Raw genomic sequence first — 20,296 nt, 5'->3', positions numbered from 1 at the left:
GAAAGCAACTGCCCGCCTATACGTATCCCTCTGAACAGTATCCTCCAATACGTTGGCTTTTCGAGATCATTTGCTCGTTTGCCAACCGACACCACAAACTTGTGCCTGATATAGAGCTCTATGCTCGGCAGATTCTACGCATGCTAGGCGTCCGAGTTCCATCAGGCTCACATCAGCTGGGAACAATAACACCAGGAGAGCATGACGAGCTTCGCACGTTCGCACGATTGTACTACGAGGTTGTGACCCAGTTCTCTGACAGAAGATCCAAAGAGCCCGAGCTTTCCTGTCTACCTTTTAAGTTGGTAGAAGAAGCACACTACGTGTGTGCACTTGAAGTTCTCCGCCAAGAACCTGTCCCTTCGGCAGGATGCAGTGATAAACGCACCCCATTCTTGTGCGGAACTGCTCACTTTGCGTCACTCAAGAATACGGCAACCACCTGGACATGTCCGTATTGGGAGTATGTGCGCTCAGAGGCTAAGATTTTCTCAGTTGTGTATATTGCAATTATATTTTACTGGATATTCAGGCTTTCAGGAGACTGCTGTGCATTTCTGTTACCTCACACACTTGACGGGAATGGGGTATCTTCGGCTAAGGAGTGGTACGGCAGGCACATAGCACCGCCTGCGATGGATTGCAAAGGTCTCAGTCAAGCCTTTGCGTCGGGGCAGGAGCCGCGGGATTCCAAATAAACGGAGCGTGAACATTTCTAGTAGATCACAAGCTGTTTAAGAGCCATTGTCTAGAAGAAGCATGTGAATTGCTGCTGAACAGGACTTTGGTCCATTTATTCTGGAATATTCAACCCGTACATTCACTCCCGGCAACGAATTTCTCTCCACCTCCTTTCAAATCTTCTGAATTTCCCATAATGCTGTTCCCCAGCAGTAACCAGATTTTATCCAAGACTATACCGGTAGGTCAGTCGCTGTTCATGCTTGAGAGACAAGGTTTGATCATACGTACTCAAAATGTATCCCAAGGTGGTCTTGTTGTAATTTAATCTTTCATTGTGTTCATCCGATATCCGGGCCTTCGAAGATAACTAATTTGTTGCGCGGTGCCTCTGGAGATTGGAGAGTGTTGCCTAGAGGCTGAAGCGTCGGCCTTGGACAGTGTCGGGCTGAGGAGGGATGTGGTATTTCATCGCCGTCGACAATTGTCGTTTATCATGTTTCCATGTGTATTGCGCTTGTGGGTGTATAAAGAGCAATGATTCGCTGTCTTTGAGCCAGGAGTTGGACGCATTTTGGTAGTGGTTCATCACCAGGGTGTGCCAAGGTCTGACACGCCGAGCAGAAGCAACGAGGTAGTTGTCCGTCATGATGCGTGAGAATTGCCGCAAGATCCAAGGTCAGGGAAGCTGAGCAGAACAGCGAGACCCAAAATGTTGTGGTAGCTGGGTGGTTGCGGCTGAGGCCGGGTAGCTGAGGTCAGGGGGGTGGTGAAGTCGTTGCCGGCGTTCCGGGGGTATCTGAAGACATAGCCACAAGAGGGCGGGTAGACTGCGTCGCCGCGGACGTTATATTGGGATGAAGTAGGGAGTGAAGCTGTTGGGAGATATTCAGGAAAGTCGAGCCGAACAACGAGATCCAAGACATTGTCGAAGTAGTGCATCCTGTTGTGGGAGAGATGCTGGGAGAGCCGGCGTCACGCACCCATGATGTCTGCGAAGTGTATTAGCACTAAACGAGCAAAGCAGTCGCTCCACCTACGTCGATATTTTTTATCGCTGTCGTCACTATTGTCCTTGTCGTTCCTGACTGCTGACCAGCATGTTGTGGGATAGAGGAGGTCGAGAAAGCGCCGTGGCCGAGGAACTGAGCGAGACGGGAACGACACGAACCGCCGCCCATGATGTCTTTGACATGCGTTAGTACTTGGCGGGCAAATGAGTTGCTTGACTTACGTCGATATTTTTTTTTTTGACCTCCTGTCCACCGAGTGACGACACCCCTCTCTGCTTTTGTCAAGACAAATCCGCGCAAAGTTGGGTCACCGTCCACTTCGCAACGCTAGGCGATTGCTTCATCGATCATACAGCTCGCAGCGAGCCATCGCCCTCCGGCACGCCGCCGAACCCAAGGACCCAACGGCGAAGTCCATCGGGTATATGACAGAACGCTTTGACAACCCGCCCTTCTTCGTACCCGCATATCGGCTCGTCTTGACTGTCCAGGTACAGCCTCATCAACAAGTTCCCCAGTTCCCACTTCATTGCAAGGACCGCGAAGTCCAAGGAAAGCTCCAGATGGAACACGAGCCAGGAACTGAAGGAAGACTTGTCTCCGCTGACGCGACTGGCCAAGACAGAAACCCCCGTAATGGGTAAAGTCCATGCGGTACAAAAACAGAGGAACACACCCATGCCGGTGGCCAGGCGAGAAATCTTTGAAAGTTGAGCCATGGCGGTTTAGGATGTCGTGAAGAAGAAAAGAAGAACAGGAAAGACTCCCACCGACCAGCAAGAATTTTGTGCCCCTTGGTCTCCCATTTCTCTTGCCGCGGAAGTCACCACGGGGGACTTCTTTCCTCAATGGCAGGCACGCCTTCTTACCTGGGTCAACTTTGAACGTCGAGGGAAGGTGACCCAATGACTGCCAGTATAGTACCTTCACGCTTCGTTGGCCGGTCTTTCCTAGCATTTTCGAGGCTCGGGAGCTCTGCCAGATTCAGCAGCAGCCGGCGGACTGGCTTAAAAATCTGAGCCACGCTTCCATGTATGATCCAATGCCGAAAAGATGCCCGGCGGGTCTCTAATACACGAGGTACGCTCGGGTTACTAACTATGGAACTGGATTCCATGTGCTTGCTCATGGGATTTAGATACGAATCCCAACGACATCGACATTCTCGATCCGCTCCCTCCGAACTTGTATGCTGAGGACAACACAGGTATTAGTCCCATTTATATCGGCCTGGGATAAGAAAACACAGACCTATTCGATTTAGCCTTGATTCCTGCCCATAAGAACACGAAGCTCCCGTTCCTCCGCGATCTAGAGATCGAGCAGGTACCATGAGGTAGTGTCAATTACCCAGTCTATCTAACATACGGCACCGCCCATTCAATAACGAGAAGAAGAACAAAAGAATAAGAATTCAAGCTGAGATCGAAGCTGTCATAGTAATGTGGCACTACAGTCCACAGAACAGACTGGGGTCGTAGGTAAACGAAGATAAAGATAGCACTGATTCATGGCCCTGCCATTGTTTCTTTAGGGTCGGCGCTGCATTTGTCGCCGCGCTTGTTCACTGTATTCTCTGCTTCCAAGGTCTGCGCAGGTACGTCCCCTTTTTCGTTCAATAGGTACATTAACAATTTCACATTGGTCAAGAACAGCAGCCAGTAGCAGACAGTATATGATAACGACGAGGACGACAACAACAAGAACAACGACAACAACGACGGCGGCGACGACGACGACGACGATGACGACGACGACAACAACAATAGCAATAACAACGACAATAGCAACGATAGAAACGATGATAGCCTCACTTAAGGAATTGATAGCGCAATAGATATCACGGGCAGGCGACAAACTGTAGTGCGCTTCATAATAACCGCTCTGGGCCTGCAATCAGATAGTTATGTTTATACCTCTAAACCCCGCCCTATCTATGCGATAAACTCCATGCAACATTGGAGGTTTGAGCTCCCGTACCAAACTAATGACTCTTCACCTTTCTAAGGGGAGCAGTGACCGAGAACGAGACGATGCTATACTCCTTTCTCTCAGCATCCCTCTCCGCCTCCTGTTTGTCCGCCAACTTCTTCTCTTCCGCGGCCTTCTCCTCCTCAATCTTCCGCTTCGCTTCCTCCTCGGCCTTGCGCTTCTTCTCATCCTTCTCGTCATCCTTGATCTCCTTGAGAACGTTACCGTTGCCGTCGAGCTCAACGACAACGTCCCGAGTGTCCAGGCTTCCGTCCTCGGTGTACATCCACATCTCCTTGAGTTCGCCACGAACCAAGCCCGTGAGCCAGAGGGAGCCGAGGACACCGGGGACGAGGTACAGAAGGGCGGGTTGGCCGTGCTTGAAGATGGTCAACATGGCGAGTGTGAAGAGCATGCCGAGGGCGTAGCCGATCAAGGAAGCGTTGAAGTAAGTCTTGTTGAATGTCGAACCGCGGACAGTCGGCGCCACCTCCTTGTCGCCCTTGAGAAGGCCACTCCACGTAGAGGACCAGAACCAGTCGCCCCAGCAGCCAGTGATGTCGATCCAGGGAGCCTTCTCAGCAACGTGCTGAGTCTCGCTGACGGTGACGACGTCGCCAGACTTGGTGTCCTGCTTGTGTGACTTCAAATCAGTCGGGACATACTTGATCTGGCGCTGATAGTGCATCCACATATCAAAGCGCAGCGCCAGGCACATCACCATGCCGGGGACGACAATGTCACCGAGGCCGAGAATGCTTGATCTAGAAGCGGACTGGAACTGAAGCTTGATGGGGACATCGAGCTTGGTGGCGACAGTAATCATGTAGGGCCTGTTGGCTGTCAGCAGATGTTCGACGCATGTCAGAGCTTGGGGTAACTTACGTGTAGAATACCATGACAATGTCGTAGAAGAAGAGGCCCATCAAGACCAAGCTGCCAGTGCCAAATGTCGTCGGCGACATGATCAGAGCCGTGCCGTAGCAGAAGCCATAACCCATGATGTTGGAGAGAAAAGGGGATCCGGTCATGTAGTACGCCGATACCGTGCCGAAAGCCAGGAAGAAACCGAGAATGTGCGTGACAGACAGGTGAAATTTCTCCCTAAACAAGCCATGCACCTTGGCCTTGACGGTCCATTCGTCGATCAGGAGATGGCGGACATCCCAGAGGAGGCGGTTAATCTTTGCTGTGATGGGGAAGATCTTGCGCAGAGGGGATGGCAGGGGGTTGCCGGTTGTCATAACCTCCGTCTCTTCGCCGTCATTGCCGTTGGTCTTGACGTATGTCTCCCGGTCATCGTCAACCCGGCATAACACACCCTTCTCTCGAACCCAGTTTGGAAACACAAAACCCGAGCCCACTCTTAGCGCATGCGCCATCAGAGTCGTGAGACTTGCCACACCCGCAACGGACATGTACACGCGCAGGATCTTGTTGAGGATAGCCGGGTCCTGGAGCCATTGGATGAGGTAGTAGAGTCCGATCAACATGGCACCCGCCAAAAGAGGAAAGACGATGGCATCAGAGGGCATCAATCCCTCCGTGATGGGCTCGTCCTCCTTGCGGTCAGCTTTCTCGCCCTTCTTCCGCTTCGGGGGAGCTGCGGACGGGGGGCGGCGGAGAGCACCGTGCGCGCCGACGTAGATGATGGCGAGGGCGGAGAAGATGAGTTTTCCCTCCATCGACAGGAGGCTGGCGACTCTGGCGAGATCCCATTCCGGTGATGCGCCGGCTGTGCCGTTGCTGGCGCCGGTAATGTTGGTGAGGTTCTGGGAGATTTCGTCGAATGGCGGGGTCACCGGACTGGGGACCGCTGATGAAGCCATGGCGCCGGCCGGATGAATGGGCTCCTAGGGTACGATGACTCGGGGCGGTCACAGACGAATACGTTAGAATTCGTGGTTGGAAGCTGCTGAGATGCTGTTGACGGACGGCCTGAATAAGCACGCTCGTGATGTTTCGTGTACGTGATGAAGCTGATAGAGATCTGGATGTGGCAAGTGTACTTAGTTGGTAGGAAGGTACGATGACGCCTGATTCTTCAGTCCGAATACCGGTCCCAAAGTCTCTCTTTTAAGCTTCTCTGAAGCTATCTTGTTCGTGAATGAAATTTGCTGCGGAAGATGTGAGAAGACACCTTGCAGCTCTGGGTGTTGCGCGCACAATAGAAGTTGTCTTGAACAGCGTGTTACCAATAATGCGAAAGTTGGAACCTTGTTAAAAGGCTCGAAGCGGGAAAGGATACGCCACACCGGTACCAGAGACACCTTGCCGGACGCGGTCCTTCTGGAAAAAGAGACAGCCGGACTTCCACAGAAAAAGATCCGTCCAGTTTTGGAGGCTGCGAGAGGGATGGACGAGCGTTGCAACTTGCAGGAACAAGAGTTGAAGTCACTTGCCAAAGATGCGCTTAGCCTCACACTCAGACAGCTCGGCAGGCAGGCACATCCAGCAAATGATGCAGGATCTGGCCAGAAAGCAGCGCGCCGCAAGGTACCACGACAGGGACCCGGGGCCCATCTCCACAGCGGCCCAGATCCCGCTAACCTAACCTGCGCGACTGCCTTATTTTTCTTCGACGGCAGGCGGGTGGCTGGCTCAAGCTCCCCACCATCGTCCCAACTCGATCGCTGCTGCTTGCTTTCATCGCGTCGCGGGCCGCTACATCGCAACCTCGCCCAAAATATCGACAACCCCTCCATCGCGAATTCCCAACTTCTAGCTAGCACAAACAAGTCGCGACAGCGCAAAGAAGCCAACATGACGACCAACGTGTCCCTCGAAACCTCAATGGTACATCCACTCCCCTTCTTACCTCCAGCGCAAACCCGCAAAGCTAACCAAAACCCCCAACTTAGGGCACCATCATCCTCGAGCTCTACACCTCCCACGCCCCCAAAACCTGCACGAACTTCGCCACCCTCACCAAGCGCGGCTACTACAACTCGACCATCATCCACCGCATCATCCCCAACTTCATGGTCCAGGCCGGCGACCCCACCGGCACCGGCCGCGGCGGCACCTCCATCTACGGCGAAAAGTTCGCCGACGAGATCCACCCGGGCCTCAAGCACACCGGCGCCGGCGTCCTCTCCATGGCCAACGCCGGCCCCGACACCAACGGCTCCCAGTTCTTCATCACCCTCGCCCCGACCCCCTGGCTCGACGGCAAGCACACCATCTTCGGCCGCGTCAAGAGCGGCCTGAGTGTCGTCAAGAGGATGGGGCTCGTCAAGACGGGCCCCGAGGACAGGCCGCTGCAGGAGGTCAAGATCGTCCGGGCGAGTGTCATTGAGGAGGGTGAGCCGGAGGAGTGATGGGAAGATGGGCGCACGGAGCGAGACAGATACTGAGATACCTTTGGAGAAACGGGCGTTTATGGCGTTGGCGGTTGCGAATCTAGACTGCTTCGGGCGTCTGAGGATATGAAAAGCATCGTGACAAACCTATCTTAGGCAGCATAGAATGGGGGTAGTATATAAGATCTCCTGCCGTTGGTGAATAAAAGGACCAAAAAGGAAAAAGATACCAAAGACGACAAAATAATGTCAAAATGACAAAACGAGCGACCCAGCGCATTAGACCCAAGGGCAGACGGGAATTTCGAAGGATTGAAGTCCCACGCTGGGAAGGCCGAGTAGCCTCAGAAGGAAGCCGAACAACTGTTCGACCACCGACCTCAACGGTAGCAGCAAGGCATTGTGCAACTGATAAGCCTTCCTGTCTTCTTGCGCTGTGAGGCAGGACCGGCCCTCTTGGGCTGCTCCTTCCTCACTGCCTCAAAGCAAACTCGGCACCGTCACTTGGTTATCCACACGCATTAAATATTAGCCAGCTCAATCAAGATTACCAATCACAAAATGATGAGGAAAAGAGGGGGATGAAGACGGCATGACACCTCAGTGTCTTCTCCAAGTCATGAGCACATTTTGATCCATCTGGCAGAGTCTAGTGTCAGTCCCGGGAAGCTGCAACGCAGGATGCTGTCGACTGGCCAGCGTATTGCCTCAATCATTTACAGATATTTCCAGCTCTCGTTTTCCAAGAAGTCAAAGCATGCATCAGTAGACTCAAGTTACGCGTAATCAATGGGGAATCAATATCATTGAGTCAATGCCTATAAAATAACCGCAGTCTCTCTAACGCCGTCATCCGCCTTGCCAGGTGATGCAGAAGAATTGTACGGGATAAGCCACCCCCACTCCTACCCAACGAACTCCCAGTTCATGCAATGTTGTTGAGTGTGAAGGTGTGTGTGTATCAAGAGCGTCTGTTGTACTGCGGTGCCAATCTTTGTTTGAATACAAGATGATGTGTCGGTCTGGAACCCGACGGTTGATCAGTTTGCTGATCTGATTTTGGCTCCGGTGTTTCCAATGTTCCGGGATGAGCGATGTCTTGTTTCTGGTTTGATACTGAACCAGCGGGCATGTTGAAGAGAATAAAGGGATAATGTAGATGTTAAATGGTTGTTACCAGCAGCGTCTCTTCTTGGACTGGTCGTTGATCTTGTCTGGGGGTCTCTTTTGACCCTTGGTAGCAGATTCATCGATCGTTCTCTTCGATATCTTATTGGTGTTCGAAATAGACGGTGACGAAAAAGGTCCAGGCGAAGGTGTCGGCGGCAGATGACGTTTACCGGAACCAGTTGGAGGATTGCTTCTTGGAACAGACTGAGGCTCGGGTTCCGATACGGCGGCAAAGTCAGAGCTTTGCTGGAAGCCTGAGCCGGAGCGGGAGCTAGGGGTTTTCAGCGCTCCACGGCCAGTTGTGCCGCCAAGCCTCTAGTTTGGCGGCGACGACAACGTGCCGGACGATTCGGACTCTGCATCTTCGGTTCTACCATTGCCATTCTTCGACAGCGGCGACGATAAGGGCGGCTTCGCGGCGCCAAGCTTCAACTTCTTAGCCGGGCTGATGCCTTTGCCCTCCTTAGACTCCTTCTTCTCCTTCTTAGGGGCGACCTCGACAGTGGAATTGTCATCGTCGTCGCCCACCTTCGATTCGTGGCTCAGCAGTGAGTTGGTCTTGACCTTGTCTTTCTTGGGACCCTTAGTCTTGAGAATCACCTTCTTCGTCATGACCGTTGGCTTCATCTTCTTCTTCTTATGGCTGTTTTCCGATTCCTCGTCTTCCTCCGGTGCCGCCACTTCCTCACTGTCGCGCTTCTTTGGGCTCGAGGCTCGTGATGCAGGCGCTGGTGTCGCCTTCTGGCTCGATGGGGGTGTTCCGTCGTTCTGGCTTGCGCCGTTACTGCCGTTTGAAATCTTGGCTGCCGCAGCGCGACTCGCGTTACGGCCGCTGTTACCGATACACGATCCCATGTGGTTGTTGAGTCTCGTGACGAGGATGCATCGCTTGCACTTGCTGCATGTGGCTGACGGGAACGAAAGCACATTGGCAGGGCGCCCTTCTCCGGGGGCGGGAGACTCGATGTTCGGGTCGGGCTTCATGTCCTTCTTCTTCTTGCCTCTTCCAGGGCCCGGCTGAACCCAGGTCTGCCCGTAGATGTCGTAGCCAGGCTTGTCGATGTAAGGGTGTTTCTTGCAGTAGATGACGCTCGGATCGGGCTTTCTCGCCCCCTTGCCGTCGGTCGGGTAGAGCAATCGAGGCAGGTGGCATCTCGGGCAGAGAATCTCGGTCGTCGTCTTCAAGGGATTGCCTTTGAGCATCACCTTACCGTCTTCGTATATCGCCGCATCGGTTTCGATCCGCACATCGGGTTTCGAGTCAGGCGTCGAGCTTTCTGATGCATCGGAAGCCAGCTTCTCGACACGGATCGCGGCCGTGGTGGCCCTCGCCATTTTCTCGTCGCGGTGCACCTTGAGCAGGAGGTCGTGAACGATATTGTACATTAAGTCGTCGAGCACCGAATGAGCCTTCGCGCCGAAATTGTCAGCATCATATCATTCCACCGGCGGCATGTCGCGGTGGTGTTAATTTGCGATCGAGATGGCTGGGTGCACCATCCGCCAAGTTCGAGGCAGGGCGAGCACTTACAAGATTCTCCATGCTGCCAGCATCGTCGGGAGCGACGATTACTCCAGCCTTGCCCGTGTTGGAAGCCATCTCTCCAAGGGCCGGTCGGACGGCGCACAAAGGCTGAGGGGAGAAATTGGGGGTGGTGATGGCAGCCTCAGAGGGCGAAGCTTTGTGGTCGTGTGTGCAGGTTTGTGGAATCTGAATCGGGTTGACGGGTAACTAAAATAGGTGCCACACGGGCTGACGAGGGGGCAGCGGTAGCAGTGTGAGATGAGGTCAAGCTGGAAGAGTTGGCGGCCAAAAAAAAAAAGTTTCGGAACCTTGCTTGCTGAAGTAATAAGGGTGCAACGCCGCGGGTTTGCAAGGAGGTGGTATGTATCGGCGATAATTATTAGCAGCGGCAGGCGACCAGCGACTGACTTGACAATTGGGAAGCACGAGCCTCGTGTCGACCGCTCAGCTACTAAGGCGACTCTTGGTCGTTCGTCTCTGCGGACAAGGATCCTAATCCGAATCAGGCACTGGTACGGTTAGGGATCTGAACGGTTGTCACCGGTCCGGAGAAGTTGTTGAGTGGAAGAGACTTGGGGAAACCGGAGCGGAGGGAAGATTTGAAGATGTGAAAATAGCAAAATGGAAGGTCAAGAAATGGTCAGTTTTTCCGGAGCAGAAATTGCCAAGCCAAGGGAACAGACGGAGAAGAACAAGGCAGGCGGAATTGAAGGTACAAACGGGGAACTGCCCGAACGCAACTTCCCAGAACTGTCGACATTTGATTGATCTAAGCGGTCCACTGGGCAGCAGCTTTACAAGAGCTCAAACCGCTTCTTGTCCACCAACTGGTATTGCATGGTACCTTTAACTTGAGTTACAGGTACCTCAACTGCCTTTACCTAAAGTGCATTGCAAGCATCCATCATTGGCTTTCCGATGTGCTCTTTGATGCGGAAGGGCGATTTGACGGTTTAGCGGTTCAATCAGCGACTTACACCGCATCACTCTCTACTGCAACTGCCCAAACGAAGACACCAAGAGCGCCTTAGCTGCATCTCATCGTAAGATGGCCACCTCATCCGTTCAGAGTTGCATCGGGCCAGCTTCAACTCCAAGTCATGGGTTAGTTGAAGTGGCTGCAGAAACAGCATGATACCCGCCCCGGGCCATCGGATTCGGTCTGCGAACTCAGGCCCATCAGCGTATGCATGTGCCTGAGTTAGCTCCCCTTTTAGGGACTTGACCCCAGGCCAACCTCGCGCCTCACGATAACACCCCGGGCGGCAGAAACCATAGAGCACCGGTTTCTCGGAGAAAGTCTTGACCGCCCGTGCAGCACGTAATCCGCCGCACTGCATCATCCATCACCAGCAGAAAGCCTCCCTGTCTGTCCAAAGTAAGGGGGCTCAACAACCAGCCTCACTTGTCAACGGCCTGGAGCTTGGGGCGCTGACTTGCTCCGGGAGTGGACACATATCTGTTGGCTGGCACTAAACCAAAACCCTTGTGTTAGCGACTACGAGCTGGACCATTCCATCTTTCTCCCCTGCCGGCCCAGTCCGCCCGAATCTGGGATCTCTGATGAACTGAAGAGTGTCGACCTCAGGCAAGCGCCATTGAGTCGGTCAGGTGGGGCCGGTTGCCGTCGGCTCGTTCCCTGCATCAGCGCATCTCACTCTGCGGCGCTCGACTCCTTCCCTCACTGGAAATTATTGGCTTTAGGAGGCACCCGTGGTAAGAGCACCTGTCTCTGAACCTTCCCGCCATCGTCACAAGGGTCACCACCACCACCCTCAGGTTCCCCGGCCTGTCCAACCAGCGCCCGCCCCTTCCCGCAAGGGCCTGGCCTGGGCTCCGTCACTGCGTCGCAACCATTCAGAATTCAGAGACATTCCAACTCCGTCCCGAAACTTCATCCTTTTTTTGCACACTCGCACCTCTCCTTTGGGACGCTAATCGTCGCCCTCGCCGGATACATCGACATCCTCCTCACTCCGCACCCAAATAACCACCACCTTTGGCCGCTCGCGTGTAAATAGTGCGAATCTGGATTTGAATTTACGTCAACCTCCATCATAGACACATCTGGCTAGAAGCCACCAATCCCTCGCATCCTCAACGACCCTTGGACCCTGAATCTTCTTCTCGCCTCGAGCATATAATTACACCGACATACGAACTCCCCAAAATCGAAAGCCACCATGTCTCTCCCCCAGACGAAGCCAACCCAATCTTCCATAAAATCCTTCTTCCAACCCCGCCAACAACCGTCTTACGCACCTCCTCCGTCATCAACCAAGTTCACCCCGGCACCCGCAGCTCCTCCTCCAGCTGCAGCTGCCCCTCCCCCCGCAACGCAAACCCCCACCTCGACAGCAACGACACCATCACCACCACCTCTCGCGACAGCTTCGTCCGTCCACCCGTCCGCACAGATCCGCCCTGTCACCCCGACAGACATCCAAGCTCTCCGCCGCATAAACTCCCTGCTGCTCCCCGTCGCCTACCCAGAGCAATTCTACGCTGGCGCCCTCCAAGGCCCCTTCTCCCGCGTAATAACCTGGTCCGACACTTCCTCCTCTTCGACAACCACCCAAGTAATCGGCGGCGTCGTCTCCCGAGTCGAACCCTCCCCCTTTCCGCCGACAACAATCTCCTCGGAGCCCGAACACGCCCTCTACATCCAGTCCCTGGCCCTCCTCTCCCCGTACCGCTCCCACGGCCTCGCGACCGCAACGCTCGATAACATCATTGCCGCCGCCTCCTCCGTCCCGGGCGTCAACCTCCGCCACGTCTACGCACACGTCTGGACAGACAACGACGAGGGCATAAAGTGGTACACCTCCCGCGGCTTCGAACAGTTCGGCGACGAACTCAGGGGCTACTATATCAAGCTCCGCCCAGACTCGGCTTACATCGTCCGCCGCTCCATTGGACCGCTGTCTCTGTCTTCCAGCAGTCACCGCCACAACCAAACCTCAACAATGGCCGCCCCCATCCCCGCCGGTCCCACCGCCGCCGTCGCGAACCTCCCTCCGATGAATACCCGCATAGCCGCAGGCGCGAATGGCGATACGGACAGGCCCCTGATGACGCCGTCGGGCCAATCGTTCCAGAACCGACGCGCCGAGACGGAGTGGAACGATCTGCCGGCCGACATGGCGCCGCCCATGCTCGCGCCGCCGCGGAGCAACAGCGCCTCCGGTGCGAGCTCGCGAAGCAGCTCGGCGGCGAGGAAGAAGAAGGATCGCGCGTACCCGGCCGCTGCTTTCCAAAGTTAGAACTCGAGGATTTGAAAAGGATTGATTAATGGGCTAAAGTTGATAAGAATAGATGAGATGGCGTTGGGACTGAATCAAATCATTTAGCAGGATTACTCCAGACACTTTGCGCTAAGCATCACCATAGATCAAGAAGGAAATAGAGACCAAAAAAAGGATGCCACAAGACGTTTCTTCTTTATTCCAGAAGGAGCCAATGTACAACTTTGAACAAGTAGTAGAACAACAAAACAGAAAATTCGAAGTTTGCTCTTCCCAACTCCATGACCCCAGCTTCGAATATGGAAAATTCGAACGTCCAAAAAGAATTTTGAAAAAAGAATCAAGAACAGCATGCTGAAAATGCTTGCCCAGCCAGAGTGGTGGTGGGTGGTCTCTGCTTTTTGTCCCACCTTCCCTTGTTCCCAAATGCTTTGCCTCCACCCGCCGTCATTCTTCCTTTCTTTTCACACGTACACACATTCATGACAGTTCATCCCATCATCCACACTCATTGACGATTATAACGAGACCACCACAGGGCCCCAATGGCTGCAACACCCACTGCGCCTCCAATGGCCAGTGTTGTGTTGGAAATTGCGGGCTCCTCGCCTAGAAGGAAGCACAGAGAGGTTAGTTTGAGGGGACAACAACGGGGATTGTATCGGCGTTTTCGCAGTGCTCCGTCACCGGTGCAAGACACTTACGTGGTGTTGGGATGGTATCGAGCTCGCGCTTGACGTTCTGTCTGAACTCCGTCAAGACGTCCGAGTCCTTCTCCATGCCAGCCGCCACGAGGGCAATTAGTGCAGCGCCAACGCCGCTGCCATCCTTGGCAATGCCAATACGAATCTTCTCAGCACCCTTGGCTCCAATGCTGTCAATCGCGCGCAGGGCCTCGTAGATCATGTCGCGGAAGAAGGGGTAGTGCTCGACCAAGCTGCCGTCGACACCAATGTCAATGACCTCCTCGTTGGGGTCCTCAAGCTTGCCGGACTGGATGACAATGCCAGCGATGGCGACAGCGGAGAGACGGGCAGCGCGGCGACCAACAGCGCCAGCGACAGCCTTGAAGGCCTGGGCGTCCTCGAGAGAGGGGCTGTACACGTGGAGGACCGACTCGAGCTCTTGGCGGAGAGTGGAGAGCTCCGGGGTGTTGTCGGCGGCAGCAACAGACATGATGGCGCTGTCGAGACCCCACTGCTTGAACATGCCGGACTGGGGGCTGATGTCGGTGGTGGACTTCCAGTCGTTGAAGCTCGAGTTGGCGTCCTTGAAGAGGGACAGCTTCTCGTCCTTGAGCATGTCAAGGATGGTCAGTCTGACGATCTCGCCCAAGAACATGCCAGATACGCGCTTCTCGAACATTTGGATACCGGGGTTCACACTGTCCTTGTCAAGCTGAGCATCCCAAGGGGTGTTGGGAAGAATATTGAGCTGGTTGTCGAAGGAGCCCCACTCGACGTTGACGACCATTTCGCCGGTGGCAGCCTCGTAGTCGCCAACAATGGGCTTCTTGATGTTGGACAGCTTCTCGAGGTAGGCGCCGTTGGTGCCGGTACCGAAGATGGCGCCGAGGATCGAGCCAGACTTGCCGGTGGACGTGTAGGATCTCGCCATAAGAGTTCCGACGGTGTCGTTGACGAGAGCGGCGACGCGCACGGGAAGGTGCAGCTTGTCGATCTCGGTCTGCAGCAGGGCGCAGACATCCTTGCCGACGGCATCGGGGATGTCGAAGCCCTTGGTCCAGCGAATCAGGTTGCCCTTGTTGATACCGAGCTGCTGGACGGGGAAGGAGAAGGTAAAACCGAGGCGGAAGACATGCTCGTCGCGGTAGCCCTCGGGGGCGCTGTAGGTCTGACGACGGCGGACGTGCTGCTCGAAGTGTTCGGCGTGGTGTTCGCGCAGGAAGAGCTCAATCTGCTTGGCCAGGAAAGAGAACAGGTCTTCGGCCTTCTTGGCGACCATCAGCTCCTTGGGGATCGCGACCTTGCTGTATGTGAGGTTGAAGGTGGTGTCACCGTTCAGCTGAACGGAGCACACGCGGAAGTTGGTGCCGCCGAGATCAACGGCCAAGTAAAGACCCTGCGGTCGTCAGCATTGGCGTGAGGGGAGTTGGGGAGCTTTCTCCGCTGCTGTGTAATTACCTTCTCGGTGCCATTGGGGACACCAGTGACGTAGGTCGGGATTTGGGACAAGCTCGTTCCGTCCTTCTCGAGGCCCTCGTCTGCAGAAATTGCTCGCGTTAATTTTCAATTCTTTGCGGGGTTATTCGCGCCTTCCCGCAACCAGACAGCTCAAGGTGTTTTGCGCTGTGCGCGCACACTTATTCGCGCACAGAGCATCGCCCAGCTGGGAGCTCCAGCAAGGTAGCTTAGCTGCAGGGGGAAGGAAGCAACGCAAGCAATTGCTTCGGGAGGGAGGGGTCATTCGACTTACGCATCTGGCCGAGGAACTCCGTCACAGCTTCGTTCAAGTAGACATCGGTGACCTCGAACTGGTCGACGACACGTTTTGTCTCTGCTTCGAGCGCCATTGTGAGTGGTTTTGAGATTGGAGGCGTGGTTGGGAACGGCGCGGGGTTCTCGCAGACTGGCTCCTGGAATATTTGAGCCGAAGGGGAGTAGAATGGAGGAGAAGGATGGAAGAATGGGTGTGAGGGGAAAGAAAGAGAGGAACGAAGTTGTTGGAGCTGTAGGTGTTGAGGAAGGAGTTGGAGCTTGGCGTTGCCGAGAAGGAGCTGCGCGAGCTGTGAGGAGGAAGAGGAAGAGAGAAGATTAGTTTATGAGCTTGGCTAGCAGACGCCTTTCGTCATGGAGGGTGGATGGATGTTAAGGTGGGTGGGTAGGCAAGGTAGGACAGTAAGGTAGGACAGCCAAGGGAGATAGATGATGGGATTCTCGGAAATAGGTATGGATGAAGATGGGAGGTAAGGATGTGAGGGTATACAAAGGTAGAGACAAAAAGTCAACAAAAATAATGAGAGGGCTTAGGGGAGGGAAGAGCGGGAGCTTCGAGGATGATGTATGTGACGAAATCGCAGAGGAATGGACGGGGGACGGGGGTGGTCAATTGGCATGGAGCGGAACATGGAGCAAGGAGCATGGAGTACGGAGCACACGCGTGGAGCAAGCTGGAGCCCCAGCAGGCATGTCGCTAGCGCCTCAGCACGTAAGGTAAGGCAAGGCCAGGCCAGGCCCAAGTCAGATACCTTGCACACACGCTACAGAGTGCCTCTTTCAGTGAGGAGTGTGCTTGAAGAAAAAAAAAGAAATCGCGGGAGAATGAGGTAATGATGTGGTGGGGTGACAGGCCTCGTGCATCTGTCTTCCAGAAAATCCCCCCCAACGCCGCACACACACGACTTTCCAGCTGGGTAGCCTGGTCCCCGGGCTTGGTAGGGGATTGCTGCAACTTGGCCACGACGTTGGTCTGAACATGCATGAGGAACTGTGGCCGTCTGATCTGACCTGACTGACAGTTCATGATTCTGACAGTTCGCCGAGAACAGCCCAGCCGAGCCAAGGGCCAGGACCGGAACACACTGATACTGCAGTGCCTTGGTACCTAGGTAGTTGCAGAACAAGACGGGGGAGAGAGCTGGCCTGCCAGAACCCGGAGCTGGCGGTTAACCCCAGAGGAAAACTGCATCCCAATGGCTACTCTCAGCGCAACTTGCAGATGGAAATGCGGTTGCAGAGCTGCAAGTCTCTCGACTGGGGCAGCACGGAGCAACAAGCTGCGTGTTGGAATCGCGTCTTGGACAGCAGCACCCTCTACGCCTGACAAGCAACATATCGTCTCAACATCCCGCTATGGCTGGATGCAGCGAAGCAGTGCAGCAGCGTCAGGCAGGCAGGTAGGTAGCGTGACGTGAGGCGACGACAGCTGGCTGGACACCAGGTTCTTGGTCCTTGGTCCTTGTCCTTGTCCTTGGGAGCTGCGGGGAACGTCCAATGTCAGGCTGCTGGGTCCAGTCGAGCAACCAGGTGCTTGGCCTTGGGTCCTCACTGAGGTGCCTGCCCACCAACAACAACACCGTCTGCTGCGAGACCTCGTCATGCCCGCCAAAAACAACAGACAGGCACTGACACGGACCAGAACCCGCCCGCCGCAAGAGGAAACACGCTGGAAAAAACTCGGCGCCGGAGTTCGACCACGCCCATCCAGCCTATTGGCCCGCTGGCTCAAGTTCGGCCCCTCCGCTGTCCCCAATTGGCTTTGCCGGCGGCGCTGGGTCCAGGTCTCTGGAGCTGGAGCGGGCGGCCACTGGACACTGCATTTCCCTCGCGGTGCTTCTCGCGGGCTTTCACCGTGTCCCCTGCTTTCTCCAGTCTCCAGTCTGCAGGTGCAGCATCTCTCATCCCACACCTTCCCACGCTCGCGGCTCTTCTTCCCAAGCTCGGAAAGTCGCCTGAAGCACAAGAAGGAGGAGGGGAGGACGACCCCCGGGGGAGGGCCCCAAAAAGCTGGAGCCCCCGTGATATGCACCGAGAAAAGGTCGGGCAACGTCGATGGGCGAACAACTCATCCGTCCCCCAATCGTTTGTGATGATTTGCTGGTACGATGCGGGAGAGAGAGGCAACTCCAGGCACTTGCACGCCTTCCGTGGGAACCACGACACGCGAAACCACCCCGGCTCCACGGTCCCACTTCTGCGCCGAAGAAGCTCCCGTCCAACATCCACCGGGCGGGCCACCGAACATGCCGGAAATGGAGAGACGCCACTGACGAGAGGGAGAAATAGGGACATCAATTCAAACGGCAGCCACAGAAGGAAAACCCCCAATCAATGAAACGAAAAATACAGACTGTGCGCGTGCTCAGGGTGATGTGGGTAGTGGATTCAGAATGACGGGTGCTTGTTGGGACGGGGGGATGAGAATGGATCATGGAGAAAATGTGATAGAACTGGCTGTCCAAACAGAAGGAAATACGGCGACCGCAGGCCGGGTACTTACAAGAACAAGCACTAATAACACGACCGAGCAAAGGCCGTACCAAAACGAGGAGACCCCATGGGAGACCAGGAAGCTGCTCCTCCTTCTCCGGTGCCCAGGTCCTGGAGTCTTCCTCGGTAACGTTGTTGCTGTTGCTGCTGTTGGCTGCCGCTCACTGCCGCTGCCGCCGTTGATCTCGTCCAAGCCGCCGCTGCCGAGCGTCAACACCACTTCTTCCGTGTCGTGATATGCGCCGACGACGCCGTCGTCAAAGTCATTAACGTAGTTCATGTCCTCCACTGCTACCTCGGACATCCTGTCATCCTGCATTTGCATGTGGCTGCTGTTTCCCTTGGTCTCGCGAGACACGGTCCTGGTGATGGCCGGGTCTACTGCCAAGGCCACCCGAGCGCCAGCTGTTCGGCGCTTCCCTCCCGGATGAAGCCCGACAACGTGGTCGGTGTCTGGTGTGAGTGAAATAGCGGTTGTTCCAGATGCAGGTCTCGAAGCGGGCGCGGCGCGAGACTGCCGCCTTTGCGGTGTTTTCTTTTTTCCCTCTAGACTTTCGGGACGGAACGACGGCTAAATGTCCGGCGTCCTCTCCTATCGGCGAGAGATAAAGACGTCCCGGCGTGCGAGGGGACGTTCTAGACTCTCGTAGTTACAGGCTGCGTGCAACCTGCGAGATGCGGATGGAGATGCAGGCGGGCGCAATCGCAGCAGAAGCAGCAGTCGCAATACGGTGACTGCAGCGAAGCGACGCCGCCGCTTTGCCTGGCACACGCTCACACACACCACCTAGCTGCAGCCTACAACAGCTGCTGGGCAGCAGATTGCGGCACTGGTGAGGTGAGGCTGGCGATTTCCGTCCGGTAGTAGTGCACAGTCCCAGTTTCGGCCCTTTGGAGGAGACAGCACGCGTTTAAACGGCCCGTCTGTAATTAGTTTCCCGGGTGTGACGCTGCGGATAGACGACGAGGACCCAGGTTTGCTCCCCCCAATGAGGTCATGAATGGGGATATCCCGGGGGTGGAAAGCCGCCGATGGGGGGTACTGGACTGAAGCAAGGGCTTTCTTTCGCTGGCCGCGCCAAAAATTCCTCGCTCAAAATCCCAAAAACTCTGCTGTCCTCGTGCAAGTCGCAGTTGGGCGACGGCGGGCCTCTCTTGGTTTCTGGTCTCTCTCGTTGGTTGGATTGGTGACTGAAGTAATTGGCCGTTGTAATAAAATCAAGAATTATGGGATTATGCGGATGGGGAATAATGAGGTGAGAACAGCCAGCAGGTGAAAAGGGATGGCTAATGCTGGGCGCTGGCTCGTTTCGTTTGCGTTTTCTGCTTCGTTCAATTGCTCGTGATGATTCGTGCAATCGTCCAACCAATCGATAATTCAAAAAAGTCAGGGTCCCTCCCCCAAGTCTGGGTCTCGGGGTGTGCTGTTGCGTGGTTTCTCGTTGCTGGTTTCTGGGTTCAGGCAGATCTGGCTGGGCAATGAATCGTTCGCGAATCTCACTGCACCTGGTGTCGAGATCACCGTCGAGTCGTGCGCCTTGGTTGGGTGGCTTGATCTTGGTATTAATAAACCCGCTCCTGCCTGTCGTTCCGCTGCAGGATTGCGTCCTTTCTTCACTCCGTCTCGTCTCCTACTTTTTTTGCTCTGCGAATTTCCCCTCAGCCTCTAGCGCGCCTGCAGTTGGATGTCATGCGACCACCGATAAAAACGGCTGCTGCAGTGGCTGGTTGGTAGGTTGTCGTTTGAGGAAGTTGGCAGGTGCGTAGCGCGCTTTTCTCGCTGGCGCAGAATCTCCCCTTGTCGAAGTCCAGTCCCACGTCAGAGAACTTGCAGGATCTTGATTGAGAAGAGAGCTCCGAGGGCTTCGCCAATATCCCGGTTTTCACGTTTGTTTGGCAAAAGTGGTTGTGAAGGGGGGAGACGCAGTCGAATGGGCGTCCCTTATCGCTGGTTGGCCGTTGGATGGTTACACCAAAATGATTTGGGCCAGGCGCGCAATCCGATGCTCGTGTGATAAGCCCACCACTTCTCTCCAGCGTCAATTCTGAAGAAGCAAGGGCAAAGTTGAGGAAAGACGTCGATTGGTAAAGAATGAGATGAAAGACGGGAGACACACCCCGATTGATGATCGGCAATCAGACAAGTGAATAAAGAGCAGCGACGGGAAGAGGCTGGCAGTTGATCCTTCTCTCTGCTAAAACCAACGGCCTTTTCCTTCCCCCTCTTCTCCTCCCTCAAATGCGACTTCTGCATTAAACAGTCCCCTTGGACGGTGGAGGGTGAATTTTGAGTTGGCCACTCAAATCGCTGCTCAGTCGAACCGGTTCGCAAGGGGTTCCGCAAAACAAGTGCGGTGTGGACTGCAAGAGCCGGGGTTGACGACTGCAAGTCGAAGGATCTTAAATGCACCTCACTACGAATGGCACGCCGCCACGCGAG

At 55.1% G+C, this 20,296-nt stretch overlaps 5 protein-coding genes across 5 annotated transcripts; 2 read left to right on the top strand and 3 right to left on the bottom strand.

The window, feature by feature from the left end:
* Positions 1–3,678: 3,678 nt before the first annotated feature.
* Positions 3,679–5,494, bottom strand: COL26b_013423 (uncharacterized protein; the record flags this gene model as incomplete). The annotated part of the gene is made up of 2 exons (XM_053186039.1): positions 3,679–4,498; positions 4,551–5,494. 2 exons carry the CDS (start codon positions 5,492–5,494, stop codon positions 3,679–3,681), a joined length of 1,764 nt encoding a protein of 587 aa, XP_053030023.1.
* Positions 5,495–6,428: 934 nt separating this feature from the next.
* CYP1 (peptidylprolyl isomerase) lies at positions 6,429–6,985 on the top strand (the record flags this gene model as incomplete). Its single annotated transcript, XM_053186038.1, has 2 exons — positions 6,429–6,461; positions 6,527–6,985. 2 exons carry the CDS (start codon positions 6,429–6,431, stop codon positions 6,983–6,985), a joined length of 492 nt encoding a protein of 163 aa, XP_053030022.1.
* Positions 6,986–8,452: 1,467 nt separating this feature from the next.
* COL26b_013421 (uncharacterized protein) lies at positions 8,453–9,523 on the bottom strand (the record flags this gene model as incomplete). Its single annotated transcript, XM_053186037.1, has 1 exon — positions 8,453–9,523. One exon carries the CDS (start codon positions 9,521–9,523, stop codon positions 8,453–8,455), a length of 1,071 nt encoding a protein of 356 aa, XP_053030021.1.
* A 2,322-nt stretch (positions 9,524–11,845) lies between these two features.
* Positions 11,846–12,925, top strand: COL26b_013420 (uncharacterized protein; the record flags this gene model as incomplete). The annotated part of the gene is made up of 1 exon (XM_053186036.1): positions 11,846–12,925. One exon carries the CDS (start codon positions 11,846–11,848, stop codon positions 12,923–12,925), a length of 1,080 nt encoding a protein of 359 aa, XP_053030020.1.
* Positions 12,926–13,537: 612 nt separating this feature from the next.
* COL26b_013419 (uncharacterized protein) lies at positions 13,538–15,440 on the bottom strand (the record flags this gene model as incomplete). Its single annotated transcript, XM_053186035.1, has 3 exons — positions 13,538–14,989; positions 15,052–15,131; positions 15,344–15,440. The coding sequence occupies 3 exons, from the start codon at positions 15,438–15,440 to the stop codon at positions 13,538–13,540; spliced, it is 1,629 nt and encodes a 542-aa protein (XP_053030019.1).
* Positions 15,441–20,296: the final 4,856 nt, after the last annotated feature.

The sequence above is a fragment of the Colletotrichum chrysophilum genome, assembly GCF_026319265.1.
Source record: "Colletotrichum chrysophilum strain AFK26 chromosome Unknown scaffold_229, whole genome shotgun sequence".
NCBI lineage: Eukaryota > Fungi > Ascomycota > Sordariomycetes > Glomerellales > Glomerellaceae > Colletotrichum > Colletotrichum chrysophilum.
Note: the sequence above shows the minus strand (reverse complement) of the source record. Positions and strands in the feature narration are given on the sequence as shown.